Here is a 20,671-nt window from a genome sequence, read left to right on the forward strand (position 1 = left end):
CACGTTACTATAACTAACCAAGAGCTAGCGGGGCTTCTTCTGTGGGCACAGTTCAGAAATACTGCAGAAATCCATTAAACAAAGTGTTTACCTTTAAGTTCAATCTGAAATGAAATCTAACAAAGCTTCAACAGACTTGAACAGACAACAGCGCGAACATTAGGAGGCGCAGAGAGTCAAGGCGAGTCAAAAGTAACGCCAGATCACTGAGGTGAGGCCTTGGAACTCTGACAGGCTCCGCTGCTTCACTCAGTGGGTGAAAATGTTTCAATCATCAGGCCTGCAGATACAGACGCCCAGGAAAATTAGCTTTCTGAAGAAGGATTCTGTCGGATCTGTTCGACGGTGGGAGTCACAGAGGGGGCCTAAAAGTCCAAGTCAGCAATAAAGATGATTAGGGCGATGGAATCTCTAAGATATGAATCCTACTGACAATTGTCTTCAATAATGTCTGCTTCAAATTGAGCTAATGAGGCTGTAATGCACGTAATGGTTCCCACGTTTTTTGTTTCCAGTTTGAAGACAGGACGATAGTTTGGTTTCTCCACATCAACTCCTTCACAAGTTTCCTTCAAAACGTCACAAAACTGACCTAAAACACAGTCTTTTCTATGACAGAAAAATGTTAAACAAAATACCAGTGCCTGCAGTTTACAAATTGTGGCACAAGTGAAGTAAAAATTAAAATTTATTTGCCATGCTGAGCCCTTAATGGGGCACCCGCCCCCAACTTTGAGAACCACTGCTTGAATTTTATGCATTTTTTTTGGTAAAAAAACACCTCAATGTTGGGCAGATGAACAGATGATGGTGATTATTTTTCATCATTTGCACATTATAAAATTCGACTAACATTAACTCACTTTGACTCACTTTAACTCGTTTGATCACAGAATTAGCCTGTGAACTTTGACCTTTGTTCCGTGAGCCGTGACGTCCCGGTCCTTTGTTTGTCTGTATTTTAAGTATTCAAAATTCAAGTGCGTTTCTGAAATGAAACCTCAAGTGTGTTCAAACTGGTGCCGAGTGCAGGCTTTTAATCCCTGCTCATATTTTAAGTTTCCTTTTTAGAACCTTAACGACGCCACTGAGAAGTATACTGCATGATACAAGTACTCTCCACCAAAGAATCTTTTCTTTTCTTTTTTTTTTCGTCGGCTGCTCTCCAGTCTAATCTTCCTCTTACTCAGACCCTCTCTCTCATTACCGCCCAGACTCGTCTTCCTTAATGCCTCCTCTCCTTCCTCTCATCTTCACGAGGATCAGGAGTTTATCCATGGTGCAATACTTTCACGTCAGCGTCTAGGTAAAATATTTGCAGTCAAATGTGTGGGAACAGTAGTTCGTGAGATGATTAATGTATCATCATATAGAACAGGGCTGTCACTCACACTTTGGATCATGGGCCTGACCAGTACAATCATGACGAAATCAATCAGAAATAACTAACTAAGTCCATGTTTTTTCCCATCTGTAAGTATATTAGATATTTATTTTTTATATATAATAAAATTTTACGTTTAATTTTTTTTTTTTTTTAAATTGTATCAAGGGGACCGCATTGAACAGTCTAGCGGGCCAGATTTGGCCCGCGGGCCATATGTTTGACACAAAAAAAAGGAAAAAAAAGGGAGTATAGGATGTAAAGACAGGACAGATTTTAAAGTGATCTATTATTTAGACAGGGAGCGGTGAACCAGGAAGCTGCCGTTATGTTTGTTTGTAGTAAAATTCAACTGTGTTGCTTCAGTGAAGAACTAAAGTTTTTCCCCCCAGAGCCGGCTGCAGCCAAAGTCACCTTCTGGCAGCTGTCGACTGTCATTTACTAATGCACTCGCAGCGACTTTTGAACTGCAGTTAATGACCAGGGAGCTAACGGTGAGGGATGTAGGCCATGAACGGGGCTACGACAACAGAGTCAGGTGCCGTTATGACGTTCGTCTTCATGAACGGTGTCACCTGTCGGCGACGGAGATAAAGATAAACTGTTTATATATCGAGGATATTCCACTACGTGTGAACGCCCGGTCGGTCGAATGTCCACGTAACTGGACAGGAACAGGTTTTGTTTGGCGCCCCCTGTGTCTTGTTTCGCACATTACCTGAAAATCCCTCTCCTCTAGAATCTCTTTCCTCCATCTCACCAGGAAGGCAGCGCACACATAGAGGTGGAAATGGGAGAAGCCCTCTGGTTCAGCCTGCAAAGAAAATAAGAAAAAGAAAAAAGAACTCGTCAACTTGCTAAGAGCTTTTAGATTCTTAGAGCTTTTATATTATACGGTAAATTTTTTTTATTTGAAAACCAAACATTTTTATAAGAAATACTTCATTGAAGGTAGGAAAAGGCCTCCAAAAACAAAATGTTTGGGACAAAAACATCCGATTAATGACACTGAGGAAAATTGAATTTTATATTCCCATGTAACTGGAGCTGCTGTTAACTCCACCAAAAACAAAATGTTTGGGACAAAAACGTCCGATTAATGACACTGAGGAAAACTGAATGGTTTTATATTCCCGTGTAATTGGAGCTGCTGTTAACTCAGCTGCCACTAAACAGTGGTTCAACTCTCGCTCATGTTGATATTCGATGTTTCACATGGGACATCACATGACACCAGTTCCGCCCAAAAAAACGAACAAGCAGAAAACTGCCCCATGGAGGTCAGGGTTAGGGTCAACTGGCCACTCCTCTTCATCACCGTCACGTCAGTCTCTTTTGACCAAGTCAAATCCATAGTGATTTGTCCACAACATGAATTCAGAGCCACCAGGAAGTGAACACCCCCTCCCCCACCCCCCCTGTGTTGCTGTCCGTTAATTCTTCCCGACATGGACATCGCATTCAATTATTACCCCGTGAGCTTCGGAGAGCGGGTGTCTTTAATAAAACATTGTCTCCTTGACTGACAGGCTTCTGTAAAGTGATTAAACAGTTTGGAGAACGCTAATGCTGCAGAGACCAGCCGCTTAGGGGAGTAAAAAAAAATATTAATGTTCTATTCCAGTAATCAACTCATCCAATACATTAATTATGGAAAAATTGTTGCGGCTAATCGAATGTGAGATTGACAGTTTTGATGTATAATATATTAGAGTGAATTAGAGGTGAGTTTATTGATCCCACCCTGGGGAAATCTCGTTGTTCAAACACACACACACACACACACACATAAAAGGTATGTACTGCACATACAGTAGAGATCCCACAGTTTTATCTAATGATGTTATCCCAGTGCAGCGGAACTTTAAAAAAAAAAAAAAAAACTGTTGCTAATAGATGTGTCACACCTACATCTCTGTATTTGTAATTTTCAGGTTAACTAAATTTATTTTTTCTGCAGCTGGTAGAAAGGAGCGTTGGCGAGTCCAAACCCCAACGGCGGCACTTTCACAACATTCACAACAATTGTATAAACACAATTATGGACTATAATTAAAACTCTCCTGAAAACTGTAATTCTCATCCAAAAAATAAAATAAAATAAAATTACAGATCAGTAATTATTTTTGTGGCACAAATTCAAAACGACAGTAATAAATCTACGCCCACAAAAGGGGCCCAGACCACCACTTTTTTTAAAAAGAAAGAAATAGATAATTGGTTGTTGTACTGGTGTGGGTCATGGGAATCAGGTAATTATCAGTTATTGGTTATTGGTATCCTGTCCTTTCCTGTCCTTCCTCACCTCCTCCTACTGATTTGCAAACTAAAGTTTGTCATCGGAGCCAAGGTGACTTCATCAAACTTGTCTGCACCTTTTTTCCTCCGTCCCCATTGTAATTCTAGGCCCTCCTCCTCCTCCTCCCCCCCCCCCCCCCCCCCGCCTCCCTGGTGTCGGGGCAGCCATATTGGCTGAGACAGACGAGGCTCTGACTGACAAGCATTGCTGATCAAAGAAAGAAGGAAAAAGAGTGAAGAGCAACGGTGGGCGGGGGAGGAAAAAAAAAGGGGGCGATAAAGTGGATGGAATGGAGTCGACACGGGGGGAGGTGAAGAAAGAGAGGGAGAGTGGAGGCACAGTGGAGTGTAGAGGTGAACAGAGAGTAAAAGAAAAGGTGGCGTCGGGAGCCGAGCAATGTCAGGGTTTCTTTAAACTGCTGCGTTTGCTGTCTGACGAGACTCGCTCTTCAAAAACAAAGCCGGTTGAAAGGAGACTAGCGAACTCCAGACGAGATGAAAAGGTGTCGTGCAATAATTAGCCGCTGAAGATTTATACTGATGCAACAATTACAGACAGGAAGGATGAAGAATGTCATAAACCAGGAGTGAGAACTTTACACCTTCATCTGAATGTAATCGTTCTACTTTCTACATTTTTGTGTGTGTGTGTGTGAGAGAAACTGTTTTGAAAACACTGACAAAGGTCATGAAGAGTTTAATGTGATGATCAAAAACACATCTGAACTAGTTTTTGCAATTTTTTAAAACATTATACTTTGACCGTCTTCATTTGTGAAATTAAATTAAATTATCCACTAAGACACTAAAGTATAGTGTCTTAGTGGATCAAAAGGGAAGATCACCAACTTTTTTTTAGCCACCTATACCGCCACCTACTGTACTAGAGTGTGTAGTTTCATAGTATGGCTAGTGACTTTTTGAACTAACACAGCCTACGCCTCGATTACGATAATTTTTTTATGCCAATCGAAACAAATTTTCCCAGAACTGTATCGATTCTCCAACCATTGTTACATCACTACTATCAAGTAATCTTTTTTTCTAAATAAATACTGTTTTTTTGACTACACTTAAAGTGCGACATTGTGCTTAAAATATTGTTACAAGTGCAATGCAACATCAAACACATCACACAGACACAGAAAAGCTTGTCTCTGAATGATGACACTAACTAAAAATGGACAATCACACAATATTTTCACATTGTTGTGATTATCGGAGTAGTTGTGTGTAAAAATGTCTGTTTCCTTCTGAGTTTCATAGTTGATCAGACACTGAGGGTGGTGTCTTATAAGCAAGTTTATGTTGCATTGCACTTGTTAAGATATTTTGAGCATTTTCGAAAAGAAAAGCAAAAATCAAACAACTTGAAGTCGGCTTCAATAAATGTCCAATATGACGCTTTTCAGGAATGTTATTTTTATGTACACGAGGCTCTACGTGACGCTTTTTTTAAAAATTCTGATCTTTTTTCAGGAATGTTATTTTTATGTACACAAGGCTCTACGTGATGTTTTTTTTTTAATTCTTATCTGTATAAATATAATCATCCGTCACATTTAAAGTGAAACATCTGAAAGCTCTATGGATGTCTGGCAACGCTTTAAAACTCGAAATGCAAATGTTATGGATGTTGAGGTGGTAACAATGCATGACGACAGAATTAGAAACATAGCGCCATCAAGCATATTAACTCAACAATAAATGTCATCAGTTCTCGTGTCACGCTGGCAGGAGCTGAAGCAGGGACGATAATAGAAACAAAAGGATCAGGTGAAATAATGATGCTCATATCAGCAGGAGTGAAGAGGAATAAAGTCGGGTGGGTGTGGACTCGTTTTTTTTTTCTTATTACCCTGTGGTCGTGCTTCTTTTGGTATAAAGACTCAATCTTCCAGGAACAGAATTCCTCACGGGAACCAGAACTCTGTCCTTATGGACCGGACCTCATTTCTGAGGACGTGGTTTAAAATTAGAAGTTCTGAAGTGTAACATGAAGTATAACATGCATAAATAGGGATAACAAGTGATAGTCCAGACTCGGGGGAGGCGGGGTGATAATGTTTTGGAAATGGCCATATGTGTATACGTACAGTATGATTATACCGATCATCAAGACATTGATGTCAAGTCGTTGATGTACAGATCTGGCATTAGGAATCATCAAAGGAGAAAAACAAGTCACATATTTCCAAGCACAGCTTGCTTTCCGAAAGCAACTGTTGAGTTAGTCCATCCATCCATCCATCCATTTTCATCCGCTTATCTGTTACCAGGTCGCGGGGGCAGCAGTCTCCACCCAAATCACACTGCACCGTACCAACCCCCCCAAACCTTCCTGCAGGTGGTGAGTCCACTGGAAGGTACCAACCGCCCTAACCGGGATTCAAACTTGCCCAGGAGGTGAATCCTGGGGTTCCACACCAATGACAGAGACATTGCCTCTGGGCCAAAGCGCCAATCTTTTGAGTTAGTTAGTTCATTAGTGCCTCTGGGCCAAAGCGCCACTCTTTTGAGTTAGTTAGTTCATTAAAAAAAAAAAAAAAAACTCTACTATATTGATCCCATATTTGAGAAATTGTTGTGGTAGCAGCAGATACGCTGCTAACAGGCTGCCTCTAGCAAGCACCAAGCATGTGGTTCCTCTGGGAATCAAACCAAGGACTATCTTCTCTCTGCTTCCGAGGCAGGCGTGCTAACCGCTACACTACGGAATTGACTAGTTAGCCGATTAGTTCACATCTTACAACTTTGCAGCATTGGTAATTAATTTATGTAACTTCAAGGCATGACGTGCACTGTGTGTCCACAAGTGTTAATTTCACTGTTAGTCTCCTCGTCATTGCTCTAATGCACATTGTTATTTATACATGTTGTGGGGAAACATTTTAGTTTCATTAATGTACCCCCCCCCCCAAGCCTAAATTTACTATCTGAACTGCAGGAGAGATGCCCGGTCTGAAGACCTTTCACCTGATTTTTGACCTATTTGATCACAGCCAAAAATGACAGGAAACACAGTTTGGAATTTGACCCTGCATCTGAAAAAAGCCGACCATCCTAAGACACTGCAAATTGTCATAGCTTCCCCTTTAACAGTCATGCTAATGCTGCCACACTGAGCAACTTGCTAATTTCATGCTCCACACTACAGAGATAATTTGGTCCCTGTCTGTCCGCCCGTCTGCCGATCTGCAGGAGAGAAGAGGTGTGGATGTGGGTTTCCACGTCAATCGTTTCTGGGTTTGTTTGCTGTTTGTTTGTTTTTCCATTCCTGTCTATTTTGGTGAGATGTTGACAATAAGAGGGGGAAAAATAATAAACACAAAACAGTCATACAAATTCTGAACACAACGACAATACCAGGACAATAAAACGACAAGAGACTGCATGGAAAAAAAAAAAGAGAAAAAAAATCTGCCTGGTGCAGAATCAGGCAACTGAACAGATGGTCACACCGTAGAGAGTAGACCACAGTGGAGACATTACAACACTCAGGTTAAATCTCCCCTTACAGAAAACACACACACACACACACACACACACACACACACACACACACACAGAGAAGAGAGACAAGGACTTCCTGTGTATTATTAGCTTTAGTGAGCCACCCGTGCTGTTGCTTTGTAATAAGGACATTAGTCTGAGGGTAAAAACCAGTTTGTGAGGGGAAAAAAAAACAGACAGTAAATAATTTTTCACATTTGTTCCCGTCTCTCACAGAACGTTGGCCCAGAAACGAACGGGAAAAACAAAATGACGCGCAACGGAAAATACACGTCAGAAGCCCATTTAGTCTGATTTGTGAAGCCTTGAGTGAAAAACAAGCTGCGTGCTACAAGAGTGATGTCCATTGAGGGAAATGTTACAAAAAAAAAAAACATGATTTAGCAGGATTTGAGAGGCAGACAGAAATCCTTTCATGTAAAACACACTGGCATTAATCATATAAAAGGAAACATAAAAGAGCACAGCACTGAAGAATGAAGAAAGGATTTTATGTGGGTAAAGTGAGCGGGAGGAACATGTAGTAAAAGCTACATACGGTAGCTAGAAAAAAGGAAGACAGAAAAGAAGAACAGAAGAGACCAGTAAAATAGATGTTCCAGTGAATACGTAGAAATGGTTTGATTCCCAATCAGCGAAAAGTAGTGAAGGAGTTTGTCACCTTTTCAGGACTTCAGGATGGAATATAAGAGTGGCCTGCCATATATCTACATACATATACTGTATATTAACACATACAGACACACATATATAGATATATACACACACATACATATATAGATACTGTATATTAACAAGTAATATACTGTCTATTAACATATATACTTTACCTATAAACACATATATATGTATCTACATATACCGTTGATATGTATGCGTACATACATATATCCACATATAGATATGTATGCACACATACCTATATACATACAGTATATGTACATATAGATATGTACAGACACATACATACATACATATATGTACTTATAGATATGTACGCACACATACCTATATGCATATATGTACATATATATGTATGGACACATACATATATACATATATCTACATATAGATATGTACGGACACATACCTATATGCATATATGTACATATATATGTATGGACACATACATATATACATATATCTACATATATATGTACGGACACATAGATATATACATATATATGTAAGGACACCAACCGATATACATACAGTATATGTACATATCGATATGTACAGACATATACATATATAGATGTATGTACATATAGATATGTACGGACACATACATATATACATACATATATGTACATATATCTGTACAGACATACATATATACATACAGTATATGGATATATAGATATGTATGGATACATATACAGTAAATATATATATTAACATATTCATATATATAGACATATATATATACATTTTAATTTCATAAATCTGTGTTTTTAGTCTGCTGCTGTTTCCTTTACCATTTCTTGCAAGTCATCTGTTACTTTAAAGTTTTTTTCTTGTGATGACATCATGTTAAATAGAAAGTAGTGATTAAGATTTTGAGCCAGAATCTCAAATAAGTGTTTTTTTTTTTTTTCTTCTACGTTAAGGAAAGTCCTATCCTCACTTGGTCACCTCCTGTCTTTTCTCTCCGTCTATTCTTTACAACGGATTCAACGGGAAGAACTTAAATAACAAGAAACCTCTGTCAGTAAATGTGTCAGACAACCTGCCAGCCTGTTCTCAGGATGGACGTGTACAGCACTGAAAACATAAAAACACCTGAAAAAAAAAAAAAAAACATTTTTGCCAAGCTCTCTCTGCGTCTCTCCTGCCAGCTGGCTGGAATTCAGAAAGCCAGCTACAAGATGGAGGAAAAAAAAAAAAAAAACCAACAACGGGGAGACGAGAGATTGTGGCAAACATTTCCACGTTGATCCATTTATAGAATACATTTCAACAGCTAATTGTAAATAAATGATGAGAGGGTTTCGTTAAAAGTAAAAAAACAAAAAACAAAAACAGTGATGCTGCTAAAAATTTAAGAGGTTTTCTTGAACTTTTCTTCTCAGAAGCCAATAATTCATGCGGAAGGAAAGACTCAACTCGTACTCCTGTCTTTTTTCCAGCTTGAAAACCACAGCGTTTTAACAGCGGTTTCACGTGTTTGTTCACACACAGACTGGTGACATTTGTACGTTGCATCATCAACTACATGTAGAAGAAGAATCAGCTTTAGAGACGCCTGTCTATCAGACTGTCATGTCAACTGTAGCAATAATAATAATGATATAATATATATTTATAATAACATAATTTAATTATTATTATTATTAATTTTACATTTAAAATATGTTTGTATAACTTTATATATTTATATAAATTATTAACATTTTCATGTCTATACCAGTTATAGTTATATTATAATGTGATACCATCATAATATTAACATAATGTAATAATTGCATTATTCTACCATAATTTATATATTTATATAAATTATTAACATTAATTTCATGTCTATACTAGTTATAGTTATATCATGTGATACCATTATAATATTAACATAATGAAATAATTGCATTATTCTACCATAAAATATGTGTATTATACTAATATATTAATGCTACATTATGGTGTTAAATTGCACTGTTGCACATGTTAAATGATATTATTGCTGCTCTTATTATGTTGATTAATTATTTTATATAATTATTATTCACATACTATTGCATTATATTTTATTAAATTGTATTATATTAGAACCCACTATATTACAACATTTAATAATAATATATTATATTGCTCTCTTGCACATATATAAATATGTTGGTACTATATTCCTGTGTCCTGGAACATACCTATATAAACATATGTTTACCATTGTGTACCAATATATACATACACATACAGTATATATTAGTATATAGATATATATACACATTTGTAAACGTGTAACAAGTGGCCTCAAACGCATCATTGTTTATGTTCAATGTCGTCAAATTCAAGACAGATGTTTCCAGGTCAAAAAGTCAGTTTTTTGCACGCATTCACACTATAAACATAATAAAAAACCAAACAATAAAAACAGCTGCAGTCTGTTACTGAGACCTGGCCCAGGTGAAAGGGCCAATCACTGAGAAGTTCCCTTAAAGCCCCGCCTCAACACTTTTTTTTTCTTCTGTCTGATCTAATCACACACTGGGATGTGACGGCTCGTCTCATCTTCTCAACCTCTGCCTTAAACTGCGTATCCTCTACATGTACTCATCTCATGCTCGCCGCCTCCCACACGTGTCCCAGCACACACCTGAGTGAATCAATAGCAGACAGTCAGAACTCCTGACAAGGCCAACAGGGGTTAGCAATCAGGGAAGAATCGTCGGTTCTGCCCGTTATAAGGAAACGTGAAGGGGAGGCGAGAGAAACTGAGGACGGACTCAGGTGAATTTGAATGTGTTTAAGATTCTGCTTTTGGTGTCGACACTTGGTGCACATGGCAACCGGCTTTATTCTCTCTCTGTGTGTCTGTGTGTTTCTGATTCTCTCACATGTACAAGTACGTACACACACACACACAAACACGCACAAACGCTGCAAAATGAAAATCACATTTGTCTCCTGCATGGAAGAATCTCATCTTAACTAATCCTTCGAAATCCCCAGTGAAGCAATTTGCAACGTTTTGTCAAACATTTTTTTCATAGTTTTTTTTTCCTTGCAACGTTTTGTCAAACATTTTTTTCGTATTATTTTTTTTTCCTTTTATATTAATAATACGGTTACTGTTAAAATCCGGTAAAAACAACCACCTCCTCGTCGCCATACGTGTTCCGCTCCCACTCAGGACGTCAAGCTCGTGACTTGAATGTACTGTAAAGCTGCTGCTGTTTCGCAGAGCGAGTTTCTGACATTGAAAGCTGCCACGTTTGAATAGATGCACAACGTACGATACAGCTCCACCTGCAGCCATAAAACAGCTGCACAGAACGCTCTTATTATGTTGCGTTATGAGATCGGTTGGATGGAATATAATGGTCAAAACTCAGATAATCATAGACGTCATTGTCAGGAAAATATCTTTTTATAGTTTTCCCAGAGAGTTGAAAATGAAAACCATCAAACATTGTCTGAGCGTCTGCGTGTGTGTTTATCTGTGTGTGTGTGTCTGTGTGTGTGTGTCAGTACCTGGTAGGTGTCCCACAGTCTGATCGTGCATCGGAGTGGCAGCTCCCTCATCAGGAGGTTGTTCATCCAGCGGAAGGCAAACTGCAGGTACTCCACCTCGTAGTGCTGCATGTGGCGGTGCACGGACTCTGTAATTTAAAAAAATAAAAAACAAAATTTAAAAAAAGGGATCATTTTATATTAAAAAACAAACACAACTCAATATTAAAGAATACCAATAACAAATGCATTAAAAACAATGAGGAAGCTCCTGCTCTTTCCACCATCAGGAGTGGTTCCCAAAGTGAGGAGCGGGACCCATAGGTGGCACATAGCAAGGTGAATTTTAATTTCAATATTGTCAATATTTTTTTATTACAGCAGGAAATTGTGTATTTTTGTTTGTTATTTAGTCCCTGTTCAAAGTGTTTTTAACCCTGTGAAAAAGCCCAGGAAATAAAAAGAATTTGGACCTTGGAATGTTTACAAAAACATTATGTTTTGTTTTGTTTATGAGATATTGTTTGTATATCATATTTTTGAATGAAATTTTTGCCCAACTTTTTTGAAAACAGAACACAGTTTTTCTCTCTTGGATCTTGTGAAGCAAATATGATACGTTTGAGTAAAGAAAAAACTCAATTGAAAAGTTCTAACAAGTTATACCACAAAAGTAATAAGAAAAAAAACCAAAAGAATTTTGGATCTTTTTTTAAAAAAAACAGTGTAGAAAGCTCCCATAAACATTAATAACGAAGTGCATTCATCAAACGTTCTGCTGATCATCAAGGAACAGACGACATACACAAGTAAACAACGTCGACGGCAGAGAAAAGCACCTTCCGTGTGTGAGATGTAACGAGTTTGTGTGTTTTTAATTATGTCGTTGATATCTCATCAGTTCTTTCAGTATCACTCGATTAAAACTGCATTTATAGTTCATATCTGGGCCGCTGTGACCATTCATCTTTTTCCTGTGACAAACACAGGCTGAGTTTTGGGTAAAACACCACAACAACAACCAGTGCGTCGTTTAACTCCTGATCCCAATCTCAGCTCCAATCAAAGAAACAATTTCCTTTTTATATTTGAAACTTGGCGTTCGCCCAGTATAAAAACATTCACTCGTGTATTTCACCACAGTCTTTTCAACGGTATTTGTTTTAACTGCATCAGGTTAGTCTGCACCTCGAAAATCTAGTAGGTTCATTTTCTTTTTCTTTTCTTTCTTTCTTCTCTAGTGATTCCAAATGTTCCAGTGTTAGTAACTGATGTTCAGATGGAACAGCAGCAGAGTCTCAGACTAGGATCACACTTGGACTTACAATCTCAAGTTACATTGGTGAACAATCTCAAAATATGGTTGTAGTATTGCAGTATAACACAAAATATATCGTATCATTGCCCCTGTATTATTATACATATCGTCATATTCTTGCCAATATAAAAAAACATATTTCTTAATCTAATGTTATGACAAGGTCAAGTCAGATGTTTTTTTTTTTTTGGAGTCGAATTCATATTTTTGTGTTATAGTCACTATCTGTGATTGCCGGTTGCTCAGAAATTGCTTGAAAGAAAAAAAAAGAAAAAGGAGAAAAAAAAAAGTCTCTCCTCAAAGAGTTTGTTTTTCCTGAAAATATGCAACCACTGGGCATTTTACAGAAAATTCTTGAAGGAAAAAAAAAATTGTGATCAGTTTCTGTGGCAACATGTGGAATATGAAAAGTGTTCCCCTTCAAAGCAGGTGTCGCATTTTAGAAATAAAAACAGTTTGACGTCTTCAGAGTTTGAAGACATCAAGAAAAGTGGGAATTTCGTCAGCCGCTGTGAAGACGCTACATCTCACTCAGGTTTTGTTCCTGTTCCTCAACTCGCAGACATAAACAAGTCATTATTCCAAATCTTCTTCCTCCTTTCTATAATTGGTCCAGTTTCTGTCTCAGCAAAAAGGGAGGGACCTGGATTTTAAAGTCCTGTTTGCGACCACCGTGTGTTCAAACATTACCTGTCGCCTGAAGCTGATCTGAATATCCAAATCAAACGACAACATCTGTATTTAGGAGCTCAAATTGACGTTATCATTGCACCACAGCGTAGCCAACTAATGAGAGCAAAAACTGAGCCAAACAGCACCGTCTGGCATCCACACGGTTAACGCATGCTCCCGAGTCAAAAGTCCGTGTCGGTGTCGGCAGTCTGGCATTAAGAGCTGCCGAGATGTCAGATGAAAAGTTACTTGAGATTTTGACAGCGACGCTAAGAACGCCTGCCGTCTCCTCCGTCTCTGCTCTTTTGATAAATGTTTGTTTTTAATGCTTCTCTACATAACAAAAGATTAAAAATATCACTCAGTATTCATGGACTCCCATTTCACAGCCATCAAACCCGGGGCGCACATTCTTCCCTCTGTCTGCCTCACACACATTTCAAAATAGACTTTTTAATTATGGAGCTGTCACTGATTCTTTGAAAAAAAAAAAAAAAAGAGGCAAAGGCAGTTATGGAGGAACTATTGCATCCTCCCCTCACACACACACACACACACACACACACGGAGACACACTGAGGCCGACACCCCCACACACACACTGAGCACAGCTTCAATAAAGATATAATTGCTGTTGTATTTTCAAAGTTATTTCCGGCTAAGAACATATTCATCATTAGCCTCAGACACACACTTGAAACATTTGAACGACGCCCGTCTTGAAAGCAGGATTCCAATAATTAGGCCCCCACTCCAGCACATGAACGGGGCGCGAACTAAACACAAAGCTTTTACTTCACACTTCTCTCTGCAGCTTAATTATCACATGCTGCTGCCGAGGCATAAACAAAGTTATTAACCGCGTACGCAACGATGGCAACGGTGGCAACGGAGTTCTGCCGCACACTGAGGTGGTTGATGCCTTTAGACGGTGTCACTGCTGCACAAATATTAGCGGTAATCCACAAATAATCATGACATATAAACATGATTAATTGAGATGATTCAACATACCTGAATGTCAAAAAAACTTTTCCCCATCTGTTTTTATATTAATAACTGATCCAAATGTCATGTTGTCAATTGGCGACATCATTAGCTCCTCACCACAGAAAACGGTGGTCAACGAGGTCTGTGAACTCTGGGTTTGTTATCAGGTATTTTTTGCCTTTTAATGGTCTCTAGCAAACTCGTTTCCCTTCTCAAATTGCTGGTAAATAGAACCACTACCACAACTCGTTTCCCTTCTCAAATTGCTGGTGAATGGAACCACTTTTTTTTTTTATAGCCTCAACACTAGCTGCCGCTGCTGTGGCTGCTTCATGCTAACTTCACAAAACTGCATTGTAAAAAGATTGAAGTTTTAATATCTAGTTACATTTGTATTGTTGAAAGGAGTTCAATTTTTTTCCGCTAACTAAATTTTGGCTGAGAAAAATATACAAATAGCAGGGTTCACACAGTGACTCCAGACTGATAAAGACAGACTGTGTTAGCTTCAATTAGCTGTTTGAAGCTCATATGCTAATGACTCTCCTATGGTAGAGAAGTACTGGAGGCCATCTAGTTATTGCATGGACTTCCCGGTGTAGAGATCCTGCTGCATTTATATTGACTTACAATATAAGAAAATTGCTAAAGGGAGAGAAGAAAGGTCACATAATGGAAGTCATGATGATCAGGAGGAACAAGAAGAAGAAGAAAAAAGAGAAAGAACAGAAAAAGACAGAAATAGTAATATATTTCTAAAACCATGAGCTAGCATTTAGCTGGTCCAAATCCCAGCATGCTAACTGGGGTAGTTATGGTGACTGTGGAGGCGGAGGATGATTCTTCCCATACAGACTGATTGACTGATTAGTCTTGTCTCCCTCCCTGCTGCTGGTTAAAGTTGACGATGGCGGCCGCAGCACCAGGCCGCAGGGCGCTCTCCAACAGTTGATTGTAGCCCTTGGCTTGTGCGGTGCGGGCAGACAGCGGGAGGTCAGAGGTTGTACAGTGACTAGTGAGCCGCTCGCAGGATTCTGCTGATAAGGTCAATTCTACTTCATGACTTCATGGTCTCCTTGGTGAGAAATGTAATTACACAGTCACACGGTGTTCTCACACTCCCAGTACAGACTTTCATCTCGCTCCTCTTTAACACGTTGCTTTAAATATGTTTCTGACATATATTTTTCCATGAAGGAAAATGACATCAGGCAGGAATCAAAAACTAGTATTTGTCCAAGACCATAGAGCTCATAATTACACCATGATCACTTCACACTAGCGACTAGCGGAACCACCAACAGAAACCAGTCTAACCTCTTTAGAATAACATTAGGTGTTGATATGAAATTATAAAAAAAATAGAGCAAGGGTTTATGGGAAAAATCTGCTGCCTTGAAGGTCTGCTAAGAGGCGATAAAAGTCGGCAAAACTGCTAGAAAAATAAAGGTCACACGGATATTTCTTGGTGAAAAAAAAAAATCAATGGACACGGATATTTCTTGGTGAAAAAAAAACAATGGAAAAAGAGCCAGTAGGTGTCAGTAATGAGGCTCAAAGGGGGGGAAAGCTGCCAGTTGCCTTCTGTCACAGCGTAATAGGATTGTATAGATCGGCAGAACACTGAGAACTTTGAGCTAACGCACAGCAGGCAGCGCAGCTTAGCTAGCAGTCAGAATCCGGATCCGTGCCGCGCCGATATTATTTATTTGTATTCAAACAACAACTGCACATCCACTCATAAGTCATGGTCTCACCACCGCATTAGTACCAACTGATCAACAGCATGTTTGTGAGGAATAAACAGTCATTGTTGACCGGAGGCAGTGAAGCTCCAGAACCGTAAGAACCAAAAACAAAAACAAACCAAAAAAGTCCAGGATTCTTGAGAACTTCTTAACCAAAGACAAAGAACTCTGCAGCTTGTTACTGTGTAACCTGATCTAACCCAGCTGTTTTATTATGCACAACCCAGGGTCAGAAAGCACATTGTCAGTGCACCCTCTAATTTACATAAATAAATTCACCTTAGGGCAATTTGCATGTTGATGAACTTGTGCTAATGCACTGGCTTGCGACAAATACAGAGGAAGAGAGAGGAAGAGAGGAAGAGAGAGAGAGAGATAAGAGAGGGGATAAAGAGATCAGAGTCACATTAAAAAGCATGCCGACAAAGTGCCGTGTCATTTGAGGAGGAACATGTGCTAGCATCTAACAGTGCTAATGGGAGTTAGCGTCACTTATTACACGCAGGATTAATTGCAGAGAGCAGTAGGCGGGGGGGAGGGGGGGTGGCTGTGTAAAAAAAGGAATAAGAGGAGGAAAAGTAAAAGTTTCAACGATGAGGAGTTATATTTTTTTTTTTGCCTTCAGTGCAGCCAATTGTTCCAGTTAAATGAGTTACACCGTGATCACCGCAGCCCTGGACACTACATTTACGGTGGTTGAAGGAAGTGAGATTCTAAATGTCTCCAGTGACCAGCGTTGGTCCAACTCTGCCATGTCCCAAAACTGTCCAGTGGTGCCAAGAGTGGCACCGGCCCAGGTTTTGTTGTCAGAATTTTTTTTTTTTCTTTTAAACTCACCTGAAGATTAGATCAGGGAAATAAAAAAGCCTGGCTAAAATATGTAAAAATATGTTTTGAGGCCATTTTTAGGGCACGTCAGGTGCGAGGCATCTTTTTTTTTTTTTTTGCAAATTTAAAGTGACTTCTGGGGAAACTTAAAGACATTTTTCTTAAACAGTTTCTAATAAAATCGTTAGATCATTTGTTTGGCCCCTTATGTATCTGTTGTATTTGTCTATCAGGAGTGAACAACTCGTTCAAAACTCATTATTAGCCTTAGCCTTAGCGATTCTTTTGGTTCGTTTTAATGTGGTTTTGTGGCAGCAGTCCTAAAGAAATAAATGCGTCGTTCTTTGAGCGACAGGCAGCGGTGAGCAGGATGATCAAATGTCCTGCGTTAAAGGCTGACGGCGGCCTTTTGTTGACAGGTTAGAAGTGTTGTGGTGCAGCTTTCATGGTTCTGCTGAAGTATCACTTCACCCAATTGGATCTGCTGAAAGGTGTGAAAAATAATCAAAGCGGGAATCCATTATGTGGATTTTTAAACACTGGGAAAATGGGGACGAAATTAGACTGATAATGAAAAACAGGCAGGGTTTCCTCCGCACTTTACAAAATTTATAATAGTCGCACAGGAACTGATTTTCAAGGGATCATTTCTCCTGTCCTTGTAAAAAAAAGGAAAATCATTTCTCCTGTCCTTGTAAAAAAAAAGAAGAAAAAATAAACAATTTTCTAAGGCAGGGCTGTCAAACATACGGCCCGCAGGCCAAAACTGGCTCACTTTGGATTTCAATCCGACCTGCTAAATGAATTTTAGAACCTGCTTGATGAATTTTGAAAATAAAATAACACACAATCACTTCATGTTCAGGAAATGTTTTGTAAAAATATATTTCACTAAATATGGAGATTTATCTAATGTACTTTTTTGCATGATTTCTGCAATTTTTAAGGGATTTATTTTATGATTGTACTAGTTCCAGCCTCTAATTAGGTTTCATTTGGCCCCTGAACCAAAATGGCTTTGACAACCCTGGTCTAAGGGATTGAAATTCTACCATCAATTTAACATGATATGGAAAGAATTATTGTACTTCCAGACGAGGTGGCAGCGGCGCCACCTCCAGACTGTGTCAATATTGGTTTCTGGAAGGTTAGGAGTCTAAGAAAAGCATACTGCAGCGCAAACTTCTTTAAGGTTCTCTGTGATTTTAGTGAGAAATGTCATGTCAAACTCCAAAGACGAAGAGTAGTTTCAACCTAGGTTTTATGAAATAGAAAATACAGAGAAGTTGGGAAAAATATTCTCCACAAATAAAATGCAACTCTGCAGTCAACACATCTGTATGAGGTGATTAGAAATAGAAAAAAAACCTGTGACTTTTGTCAAAATCTCACAGGATCTTATTAAACTTTTAGAAAAGTGAAGAGGGAATTTTTGGGGGGAGGGAAGGGGAGAGGTGCTACATTGTTGACAGCAGAGCGAAAAACAATCCAGAAACAAGAGATAAACATCAATCTGTGATCTCATCAGAGCTGGTAATGTCAGACCAGTGAGGTGTATAATGGCCCTGGTCCAAAGATAATGACTGAGCAGCTGTGGAATAAGATACAGTGGGAATCGAGAGTGATTCTGACCGACGTGAGCTAATTTATAAGAAAAAAAAAAAAAAAGCCCACGAATCCACGCAGACGGAGCAACACGAACATGAAGCCGCTTTCTGTGGTTTTTCTTTTTCCACCTCTCCGTTTCTCTCATTCTAATGCAGAGGGTGAGTCTTTTCCTGCCTCTGGCTGACAGAGCAAGTGACAGGATCATCAGACAGGACCGAGGTCCAAGGTTAGCCCTGACACAACCACAGTGCAAAGGCAATGTTCTTTGATAAAACCTGCTGTTGCACCATGCATCATGATCCACTGAGGTTGATATTACGTTTTTTTCTTTTTTAAAAAAAAGTGAGGATCCAAACCCAATCTGGAGTCCTGTAATACACGGAAACAGACCAAAGATATCAGCTTAGCTAATTAACACACAGCTCCCAGACTCTGTGAAATATCACCGAGCTTTGTGTGACTGCACTCGCTGCATACATTAACTTACGGGGCGCAGCAGGCCAGTGTGTCGCACTAATCATCACCAGTCAGGTGGAATTAAAATTAGTACGACACAATCAAAGCATCTTGTCACTGCACACGAAACAAAACATAAAAAAAAAACCCTAAAAGCACCCAGACGTGAAATATTCTTTCTTGTTCTAAAACGATATTTCAGACTATCAAAAAAAAAAGGTGAGAGTGAAACTAAATAAAACATCTTTTTTTTTTCCCCTTTCCTGTGATTCTCTAATTGTTGCTGCCGAGCCAAAACGTTGAGAACATGACAGAGGTGAAGTGATCACAACTACAGTAGTTTTTAATAATCCAGCAAACACGCTTAAAAAAAGATAATAATGGATCAATGGAAACACAAAGTATTTCATGGAGTTAAAGCCAATGCAGTAATATACTCATATATTCAAGTATATTGTGGCCAACAGAAGGCTGGTAAGAATACAGTGGGAAAAATCACTTTCAAAAAGAAGTGCTCCTTTATCAGGAAATATATGGCTATATGCAGATTCATACTGTTTGCTCGGCCACACCCGACTAATAACCGCTATTAAGGTATTTTCACACTCGGAATCAGAATACAACACGTAGAGCACGATATTCCCTTAAACCGGTGTTTTTCAACCTGGGGGTCACAACCCCACGTGGGGTCACCTGGAATTCAAATGGGGTCACCTGAAATGTCTAATAATTGATACAAAAAACAAAAATCAATGATAGAAATATTTTTTTTAACTCATTATATTTTGAAAATTTTTGATGTAAAAATGGGTTCACGAGCCAAAAAAAAGAGATTACGAACGATTGCTTTGAACAAATTGACTCGACTGCTAAGAAAACAACTTGAGTCAGAGGCTACATTCACCCTGGAACAAAGAGACTGATTAGAACCGATGCCGTTTTATGTAATGTAAACAACGTAAGCTAACAATAAGTGGGTCAGGCTAGGTCGCCTGATAAAAATATATTTTTCCACTCATTATTATTCTTTTTGAATATTCTTAACATCTCCTCTGTCGAGTGTGTGAAACCCAACAATTTTCTTCGCCAGAAATTTGTCATGTCAAAATGTTGTCACAACGGCGTTAGGAGCTGAGAGATTTAGGGATGGATGAAAGAATGCCCTCACCATCTATCCTGCTGACCAGCTCCTCCAGGGCCTTGACTTTCTTCTGGATCCCTGGTTGGGCAAACGTGTAGTTGTCCTAGAGAGGATGAAACAGAGAAGTTAGTGGGAAAAACAAAAAAAAATGCAGTCATTTGGACAGAAATCAGAGCAAAACAATGTCAAGCGTCAAAGATCTCATCATCTTTTGTCATGTGACGAAACCATAACATGACAAACACGATGATTTTAACTGCGTCTCTCAGTAGAATAAATGTGCTGTTGATGAAAACAGTAGATAATAAAGACACAGTGTGTTAGTTGAACTGGCAGAATACAATACCTGTAAAAACAGCACATAAGCATTTTGTCTATGTGTGTGTGTTTGTGTGTGTTCCCGTGTGTGTACACACACACACACACACACAGGTACACACTCAGGATTAAGTTTCCTTGAGGGGTCATTTCAGTGTGGCTGGAGAACAGCTGATGTGGCTAAACTGGCCAACAGATGGAGAGAGTGAGAGAGGGGAATGGAAGGATGG

The 20,671-nt window shown here is 39.0% G+C and overlaps 1 protein-coding gene across 1 annotated transcript in view; it reads right to left on the reverse strand.

Moving 5' to 3' along the window:
* The window catches only part of tbc1d22a (TBC1 domain family, member 22a), a 103,778-nt gene that overhangs the window by 20,414 nt on the left and 62,693 nt on the right, over window positions 1–20,671 (reverse strand). Inside the window, exons 12-14 of the mRNA XM_025057156.1 lie at window positions 20,151–20,226; window positions 11,384–11,511; window positions 2,103–2,198 (exon numbers count right to left, since the gene is read on the reverse strand). Of these exons, the coding sequence (XP_024912924.1) occupies window positions 2,103–2,198; window positions 11,384–11,511; window positions 20,151–20,226 (300 nt within the window). The remainder of the gene's footprint in view (window positions 1–2,102; window positions 2,199–11,383; window positions 11,512–20,150; window positions 20,227–20,671) is intronic.

The sequence above is a fragment of the Cynoglossus semilaevis genome, chromosome 8 (assembly GCF_000523025.1).
Source record: "Cynoglossus semilaevis isolate Cse_v1.0 chromosome 8, Cse_v1.0, whole genome shotgun sequence".
Lineage (NCBI taxonomy): Eukaryota > Metazoa > Chordata > Actinopteri > Pleuronectiformes > Cynoglossidae > Cynoglossus > Cynoglossus semilaevis.